The sequence below is a fragment of the Phoxinus phoxinus genome (genome assembly GCF_949152265.1).
Source record: "Phoxinus phoxinus genome assembly, chromosome: 1".
Classification (NCBI taxonomy): Eukaryota; Metazoa; Chordata; class Actinopteri; order Cypriniformes; family Leuciscidae; genus Phoxinus; species Phoxinus phoxinus.
In genome coordinates, this window is record NC_136876.1 from 12156496 (window position 1) to 12166265 (window position 9770).

Here is a 9770-nt window from a genome sequence, read left to right on the forward strand (position 1 = left end):
AGATAAGGTCCAGATCTGGTATATTTCTTTGCTCTTGGCTGACATGTGGCCAGAGGTGTAAAGTCCAGGTTCAGAAAGCAAAAGTCCTCCTCCTCAGTATTTTGTTCCAATCACCTGCTAATTCAGACAGGAGAGAGAACTTATTAGTGAAATCAGCTGACTGAGTTTATGGGTGGAATAAACTATGGCAGGACTTCTACTTTCTGACCCCTGGACTATACACCTCTGCTACAAACTGATAACAGTCAGATAAGTATACCTGTTCCTGCCTGACTTGTTTAAACACACCGAAAGGTGATCATAAACTCCAGCCTCTTTCAACACTTACCAGGAAGAGACTGACTTGTTATTTCTCCATTCTGTCAAACTGACGCCCTTCTCTAGTGACACAAAGCTAATGATCAATGAAGAATGAAGAGAAAATGTTTGAAGAAGTTTTTTTTTTTAAGTTTGTTTCTTGGAGATTCTCGTGGTTATTAATATTCAAAAAACATAATTCAGAAAGTTAAAGTCAAGTTCAGATTTCTGGAGCTCAAACACTGAAAATGGCTTCACTACATGTATCCGCAGAAGAGCTTTCTTGTACCGTGTGTTGTGAAATCTTCAACGATCCTGTTGTTTTATCATGTAGTCACAGTTTCTGTAAAGAGTGTCTTCAACAGTTCTGGAGAATCAAGGAAACTCAGGAGTGTCCTGTGTGCAGGAGAAGATCCTCAAGAGATGATCCTCCATGTAATCGTGTGTTAAAGAACTTGTGCGAGTCGTTCCTTAAGGAGAGAAATGAGAAGCGTTCATCAGGATCTGAGGAGATCTGCAGTTTACACAGTGAGAAACTCAAACTCTTCTGTCTGGAGGACAAACAGCCTGTGTGTTTAGTGTGTATTAACTCACAGAAACACGACAATCACATATTCAGATCCATCAGTGAAGTTGTTCCATTATATAAGGTAAGACGGATTTAAATATAGGGCTGCTCAGTGGGTAGCATTGTCGCGTCAAGGCAAGAAGGTCCCAGTTCCAGTTTCAGTTGAGCCAGTGTGTGTGAAGTTTGCACGTTCTACCTGTCCTTGCGTTGGATGGATGGATGGATTAATTACAGATCACATTACAAAAATCTCTGGTATCTTATAGATTTTCTCTTTAAATTCCAGGAGGAGTTCAATACAGCACTGAAGTCCTTACAAGAGAAACTTCAACACAATGAAAACATTAAAGAAGAGTTTGAGAAAACAGTTCGACACATCAAGGTGAGGATTTATATATCAAAATTATTGATTTTTTTATATGTACAAGGATTAGAAAAGCTGACCTGTTTTTGACATAATTACATGTTTCTTTATTGACTGAGAAGTTAATGGTTAAATATACCACATTTCCCCACTCACTCTTCACGCTGCTCCAGAATCAGTTGCATCTTTGAGATTATTGAAGTGAATGTGATGTGATTTCAGTCTCAAGCTGAGCACACAGAGCGTCAGATTAAACGGCAGTTTAAGAAGCTTCGTCAGTTCCTCAGAGATGAAGAAGAAGCTACAATCACTGCACTGAGGGAGGAAGAGGAGCAGAAGAAGCAGATGATGAAGGAGAAGCTGGAGGAGATGAACACACACATCTCAGATCTTTCACACACAATCAAAGACATGGAAGAGATGATGAAAGCCAATGACGTCTGCTTTCTGAAGGTCTGATTCCACAGCATTGATAGATAGATTGATTGATTGATTGATTGATTGATTGATTGATTGATTGATTGATTGATTGATTGATTGATTGATTGATTGATTGATTGATTATTGAGTTGTTGATGATAAATAGTGTGTTTGTTCTGCAGGGGTTTTCAGTCTCAATGGAAAGGTGAGTGATCTGCTGGTGTCTCTGGTCTCTCTGGATCTGATCCACTGCAGTTCTGACTCCTGAATGTTCTTCCAGAGTCCAGATCTCACAGCCGGATCCACAGATGGCTTCTGGAGCTATGATTCATGTGCCACAATACTTGGGCAACCTGCCGCTTAGAGTCTGGAAGAAGATGCAGGACATCCTCCAAAACAGTGAGTTTTTAACAGAGGTGGGTAATCCAGGGGCCAACGAGTAAAAGTTCTGCTATATGTTCATTCCCCCCATAAACTCAGTCAGCTGATTTCACTAATTAGTTCTCTCTCCTGTCTGAATTAGCAAATCCAGGTGATTGGAACAAAATACTGAGGAGGACTTTTACTTTCTGAAACTGGATTTTACACCTCTGCATAGCAATGCCACATGTCAGCCAAGAGTAAAGAAATAAACCAGATCTAGACCTTATCGTAGCAAAAAAAAAAAAAGTGTATATCAAGTATGGTGTAATTTCAGCCACAGCCTTCGATGAAATCAACTGAAGAGAAAAGAAGACATTAAATCTGTGAAGATCTCAGCAGAGGAGGAACAAACAACTCCACAAACAGCATTACCAGCTTCACTTATTACTAACCAGACTGACTTTATTTCTGTCAGATGTCTACAAAAGTTTTTATTGTAAATTAACAGAGGTTTAACTCTGTTTCATTTGAAGTCACCATAACAGTGATTAGTGTTTCCATTAGTTGGGTTCTTAACTCTTAATTTTATTTCTGCTATTTTATGGCTACTGTGATAGTGTGTTTGGCAAACACAATTTGCAATAGCAAAGAAAGCTAAAGTGAAATGAGATCAGGTGATGATGTTTCCTGATGTGACCATCAGTCACTGAGGTTTTTATGATCAACAATTATGTTGTTCCACTAATATATTCACATCACAAATCCTGTGTTACTGCAGCATGAGATCCAGCCATATAACAATCAGTTTAAATCTTTTATAAAAACCTGAAATACAACATTTACCGAGATAGACACACACTGATATCAACAATCAGCACATGAATCTCAACAATGGTGGCAATCACAAATACAGTTTTTAGATAAACTGATTAATTCAGAACATCACTGAAAAGCTGCTAATTCACAACAAAACCAACAGCAAAAAAATAAAAGCAAATATTTAGAATTAAACACAATTATAGGACAATTCAGCTGCATCGTTTATTCATGTTGCAATGCATGCTGGGAGTTTTGTACTATGCTGGTACCCAGCATGCATTGCAGCAAAGTACTATTGATTGTCACCATTGTTGAGATTCATACGCTGATTGTTGATGTCTGTGTGTGTCATCAAGATCTGACTATTTCATGCTCATGTTTGTTTAAGTCTTTTAACTTATTATTAATATTACTGGGTCTTATGCTGCAGTAGAAAAGGGTTTGTTTTGTGATAAAATATTAATCTGACAACATAATTGTTAAATTATAAGTACATCAGTGAATGCCAGTGAGTCTCTTTCATGATGATTATAAAACCATCATCACCTGATCTCATTTCACTTCAGCTTTCTTTGCTACTATAAATGTGTTGGCCAAACGCTATCACAGTAGCTATAGCTATATATATATATACATATATTATGAGTCAAGAGTCCAACTAATGGAAACACTAATCACTGTTATGGTGACTTCAAATAAAAGTTAAACCTCTGTTAATTCTCAAAAAAACTTTTGTAGACGTCTGACAGAAATAAAGTCAGTCTGGTTAGTAATAAGTGAAGCTGGTAATGCTGTTTGTGGAGTTGTTTATTCCTCCTCTGCTGAGATCTTCACAGATTTAATGTATTTTCTCTTCAGTTCTCATCTAAGGCTGTGGCTGAAATTAATCCATACACTGTTAGCCCTTACTGTAGAAAAAGCCCACATTCTTACAATATCATACCATTTTCCATTAAAACAGTAATATACAGGAATATACCTACAGGAATATACTGTGAATTAACAGCGCTCAAAGTCGACACTCAGAGGCTGTGTTCCTAATCACACCCTATACCCTCATTCACTATTCCCTACATTAGTTCACTAATATAGTCCACTTGAATGAAAAGAAGTGAGTGAATTGAGACACTGATGAACACCTGATAAGCAGAATCACTGAAGGACAGAGAAACAAGAACAGAAAAAAGAGAAACACAAGAACTACAACTGACTTCCAGCCACACTGTGTGAAACCAGTTTAACATTATTTATTTCAAGTTCTTGTTGAGAATGAACAGGGATTTAGTTAATAATAAAGTTTGTTGTCACCATGATGGAGATCAGTATTTGCTTTAGTTGGTCTCTTGTACCTTGACTTAAAAACTTTTTCCAGTCTTCTCTCTCTGGCTGTTGTAACAGTGAGTTTATAAAGCTCATTTGCTACAGCAAGAAAAAGTCTAGGGAAGTTGATCAGGTGTTTACCTTTTATGGTTTTGTGATGATGTCATAATCATTCATGAGTTTTTGTTCTTATTTGTATGTAAGCTATGAATTTATGGGTTTAATACCATATATCTGATAATCTACAACATGAAATCCAGCAAGATTTCTTTAATCAGGTCAACTGAATAATTTTTAAATCATATAGTGCATTAAAATTTTATTATCTCCTGTTTGTCTCAGGCACACACAGACATCAACAATCAGCGTATGAATCTCAAAAATGGTGATGATCAAAAGTTTCATGTCGCAATGCATGCTGGGTACCAGGATAGTATAAAACTCCCAGCATGCTCTGCTGCATGAATAAAAAATTTAAACAAAATATTCCCACCATTGTTGAGATGCATGTTCTAATTTGTGATATCTCTGTGTTTCTACAAGACAGTGTAGCTCTGTTGTTTTAGGTTATGCTTGTGTTAGAAATAAATTAGTCATTGTTGCTGTTGTTTCACAGTGATGGTAACATAACACTTTTGATTGACAATAAAACTCTGTATGAGTGAGAATTAACTACTTAGTGAATGGACAGGCTATTTAGTGATTTTGTCATGATAGTGAATATAACCACAATCATTCACAAACTGTGTGTGTGCACAAGTGTGACTTGCAAAAACACAGTTCAAGCAGCAAGAGAAAACATGTTATGGCATCAGCGACCCAACTAAAGCAAACACTGATCTCTATAATGGTAACTTCAAATCAAACATTTTAAATTAAACATCTCAATAACAACTTCTGTAGATGTATGACAGAAATAAAGTCAAACTGGTTAATAATACGTGTAATAATGTGTTATGGCTGGAAGTCAGTTGTAGTTCTTGTGTTTCTCTATTTTCTGTTCTTGTGTTCCTCTTTCCTTCAGTGATTCTGCTTGTTAACAGCAGGTGTTCATCACTAATGCTCAACAATTACTTACATATTCACTTAATTATCTCACTGCGTCAATGTTACTTTTTACTCTTTGTAGTGTGGATTTTCCTGTGGGGGTGAAAGGGTTAACAGAGTAAGATAAAAAGACACACCCACGAAAAGTATTTAAACAGTAATAAACTGTAAGTTATAAAACAGGTTTATACTGGCAACACTGTTGCCAGTAGTTTACTGTAAAATGTAGTTTTTTGGGTCACCATTGAGCTGAAGAGTAGAGCCTGTGCTTCAGTCCAGCAGAAGATCTAGAAACATCGATGATGCGCTGCATGTTGCTTTATTTAACAGGCGGTGACTGTAATTGCTGGTCCAGTGGAAATCTTTTTTTGTACTTAAGTTTTTTAGTGGTTTCTAATGAAAGTTCTTAACTCTTTTCTCACATTATTAATGCATTACACATTTTAGTTAATACATTTAAATGACAGTTGGTCAATTATGGCAGTCAGTTTCTGCAAGTGAAATTAGTTTTAACTCGAGTTTTAATTTAGTGCATTTTATAGTAACAAACGGTATATTACAGTAAAATACTGTAGATTACAGTAAAGAACTGTACAATTAACAGTAAATTACTGGCAACAGTGTTGCCAGTATTTTACTGTAAAAAAACCCGGTAAGGTCTAACAGTGTATTTAATATAGCCTACACAGATTTTTTTGGGCTACGATAAGGTCCAGTTCTGGTTTATTTCTTTATTTTTGGCTGACATGTGGCATTGCTATGCAGAGGTGTAAAGTCCAGGTTCAGAAAGTAAAAGTCCTCCTCAGTATTTTGTTCCAATCACCTGGATTTGCTAATTCAGACAGGAGAGAGAACTAATTAGTGAAATCAGCTTACTGGGTTTATGGGGGGAATGAACATATAGCAGAACTTTTACTCTTTGGCCCCTGGATTACCCACCTCTGGTCAGCATAAGCCAATTCTTTTATTTCATGTTTGTTAAAATATTTAAATCGATTGTTATATTGCTGGATCTCAGGGTTTGTACTGTGAATATATTAGTGGAACAACATAATGTCAGATTATAAAAACCTCAGTGGATTAGGTTGTTTCATGAGGATTATAAAACTATCAACAAGTAACCATCATCAACTAATCTCATTTCACTTTAGCTTTCTTTGCTGCTGCAAATGTGTTTACCAAATACACTGTCACAACGGCCAATAAGCAAATAAATAAACCAGAACTGGACAGAACAAAACATTATCTGAGCCACAAAATCTATTAAATATGGAGTCATTTCAGCCTTAATAAGCTGTTAACACGCAGAATCACTGAAGGAAAGAAGAGAACAGAAAAAGAGACAAGCAGAAACACAAGAACTACAACTGACTTTAGCCGCCTTAGATGAAATCCACTGAAGAGAAAAGAAGACATTAAATCTGCATGTGAAGATCTCAGCAACAACTCCACAAACAGCATTACCAGTAGTTCTTAATGTACTCATACATTTTAATTGTTCTTAACTTGAAATGTTTAAGTACAAAATAAAAATCTGCTAGTTCTGCATACTTACATTTTTTAAGTTCTGAAATTCAAAGTTTGAGGCAATTGATTGCCTTAAATGTTTTGAGTTCTACCAACTTATTCGGGTTTACAGTGCAGTCGATTTATGCAAATTAAATTATTTAGCTTGAGTTTTAAGTCAGTGCATATGTATTATTTGTATAGTAGCATACTGTAAATTAGATTACAGTAAAGAACTGTACAACAGTAATTTTTACTGTAAAAAAAGCCTGGTAAGGTCTAACAGTGTAGGCTACAGGAAAATACTGTGAATTAAAGTCCTCATAGTCGACACTCAGAGGCTATACCAAGTCACACCCTATACCCTCATTCACTATTCCTTACATTAGTTTACTAATATAGTCCACTTGGCCAAGTGAATAAAAACAGGTAGTTAATTCAGATACTGATGAACACCTGCTGTTAACAAGCAGAATCACTGGAGGCAACGGAAACAATTAGAATAGAAAAAATTAAATCAACTGAATATAAAATACATTAAATGTCTTTCATCATATTTGATGTTATCTTTTTTTGTTGATTGTCAAGATTCTTTTGCTGATTCTTGCTGTCTGTGTGTGTCTAAATGATGCCGTAGTTTAACGGTGCATTAAGCAACTTTTCATGTTAAAAATACCGTTTTCTAACCCATACATGCTTAAACAATTGCCTGATGGGCTGAATGAGGCCTTCTCTGATCACTGAGATTGTCTCTATAATCCTGTAAAGTCAAATAAATAAGAGGGATTCGGGCCGGAATTTTAGACTGGGCGTTGTGATGTGATTTTAATGATTATTGCAGTAAGCTCCACTCTCCACTAGGAGGTGCTACGGGCTTGGGTATTGTTGTTGTTAGATACCGGATGGCCACGGTTGTTAGCGCTTGGCAAGTTCTGTTAAGAAAACTATTGAGGACTATTTCCAGCTTGGTGTGAATTCATGACAGGCGTGACGTCATGCGCGTTCACGGCACGCTCACATAGCTATGTCTGGCAGGTTTGTGTATTCGCCGGCATTCTCCGTATGAGAAGATCATAGCAGATCAATAAAACAGGCTAAACCCCCGCAAATCTTCGGCGGATTAGCCTTTTGGCTTTTATGGTAACGTATAGTGCCATTTAATTGTTTATTACCTTGAGACAATTGAGTGTACTTTTTTGACCGACTGTGTAGCTTTGAGCTTTTACAAAGTAACAACTTATATTGTTCATCAATGTGTTTCCATAATAATACAATCATAAGTGGATACAGTAAACACATAACACAGTTCAACATGGAGATAGATGGAAATAAAAAACGAAGTTTTCTACTATCCCCGTTTTTCCCTCACACATAAGTGTGTAATTTACTCAATTGCCTTTCCTTTCACATATTTCAAATGACTTGCAGATTTATAACTTTATTACCTCTGAAGACATTATGATTGTAAACAAAATATTTGCGGCTGATGCTCCTTTGGTTATGAACAGCTCGTGCAAGCGTGCGTGTGCGTGTGGTCCATGAGCGTGCACATCTCTGGCTGCAGTTTTGCTTGCCGCCAGAGGTGGCGTAGTTCTGCAAAAACTCAGAATCTTGCGCTATGCACCTTTAGAGCTTCATAATGCATAACAATCTGTGTGCATTATATGACAACAGAACAAAAGCTGTTGATTGTGTCTCATCAGCTCCTGTGATTCTGGATCCAAACTCGGCTCATACACGTCTCGTCCTGTCTGATGATCTGACCAGTGTGACGTACAGCTGGGACGAACAACCTCTTCCTGATAATCCAGAGAGATTTGACTTTCACGAGTGTGTTCTGGGTTCAGAGGGTTTTAACTCAGGAACACACTGCTGGGATGTGGAGGTCAAAGAGAGTGAATGCTGGAGTCTTGGAGTAACTACAGCATCAAATCAGAGGAAGGGACGTGATTTCTTTAACTCTGATGTCTGGAGTGTGCAGTATGATCCGTACAGACTGTCTGGGTCTGGTATTCCTGTTGAAGAGAAGCTTGATCGTGTGAGAGTTTATCTGGACTATGACAGTGGAACGCTGTTATTCTCTGATCCTGTAACTAACACACATCTACACACATTCACAACCACCTTCACTGACACACTCTTTCCATTCTTCTGCAATATTGATGAAATTAAATGTCTAAGGATTTTACCAGTTAAACTGTAACAACAGAAAATCACTGAAACATAATCTGATCCTGCCAATGAATGACTTGTGCCAGTTTATATTTAGTATGTGAAAGTCTAATTTTCGTAAAATGTAACTCAACATATTCAGAAACAGACAGTTAAAGCAGCAAAGGACAAGTTTATTTAAATTAGGGTCAAGAGTCCAAATAAAGAGAGTGCTCTTTTTTTCTAATAAGACATCAATAACTAAACCTCTCAATAAGAAGTTTTGTATTCAAGAAATAAAGTCAAGCTGGATAATGAGTGAAAATGTTGAGATCTTGAGAGATCTGTTAGTGTTCACCCAGCAGGCACCATATGAGATTCTACACAGTTCAGCGCATTTGGATCGGCGTTTTTTTGGATCGGCATTCGGAGACTGTTTTTCAAAGATGGCTTCTGCCTGTATACGCGAAGTTGACTGTATGTATAAAATATCTTCTTATTAAACTGTCTGGACACTGTCAAAGTTCTCAATGCTTCGGTTTGAAGGTAGGGACCCTCATTATGCTACCGTGTTAGTGTGTGGCTATTTTGAGCCTTGTTAGTGGTATTAACAAGCTATTTTATTTGTCATTACTCAATGCCCTATATACTAGCGTTATAGGCTAAACTGTTTTTAGAGATAAAACTATTTACATTCGATAATCATGAAAACAAATCTCAGATAACGGTTGACTAGGTAACAATGTGTAATTAGACCAAAGGTTCATTTCTAAGTTCTCCTTTAAATCCAAATGATAATATAATCTACCAAAAAAAAAAAAAACTTCTTGAAAGTATTCTAGCTAGGCCCACACAGAGATCAATGATTAGCGTATGACTCTCAACAATGGTGACAAACAAATCACCTCTGAACAT

General features: G+C 36.8%; 1 protein-coding gene across 1 annotated transcript; it reads left to right on the forward strand.

Moving 5' to 3' along the window:
• The first annotated feature begins 375 nt into the window (after window positions 1-375).
• Window positions 376-9057, forward strand: LOC306988168 (E3 ubiquitin-protein ligase TRIM39-like). Its single transcript, XM_079592971.1, has 6 exons — window positions 376-947; window positions 1152-1247; window positions 1452-1682; window positions 1832-1854; window positions 1930-2048; window positions 8408-9057. The coding sequence occupies exons 1-6, from the start codon at window positions 546-548 to the stop codon at window positions 8905-8907; spliced, it is 1371 nt and encodes a 456-aa protein (XP_079449097.1). The 5' UTR covers window positions 376-545; the 3' UTR covers window positions 8908-9057.
• The last annotated feature ends 713 nt before the right edge of the window (window positions 9058-9770 follow it).

Bases quoted from the DNA above. Each gene is read 5' to 3' on its own strand.
- LOC306988168 (XM_079592971.1), top strand. From the start codon at position 546: ATGGCTTCACTACATGTATCCGCAGAAGAGCTTTCTTGTACCGTGTGT. The intron at 948-1,151 runs GTAAGACGGATT...TTTAAATTCCAG, and splicing joins AAGTTGTTCCATTATATAAG to GAGGAGTTCAATACAGCACT. The intron at 1,248-1,451 runs GTGAGGATTTAT...ATGTGATTTCAG, and splicing joins AAACAGTTCGACACATCAAG to TCTCAAGCTGAGCACACAGA.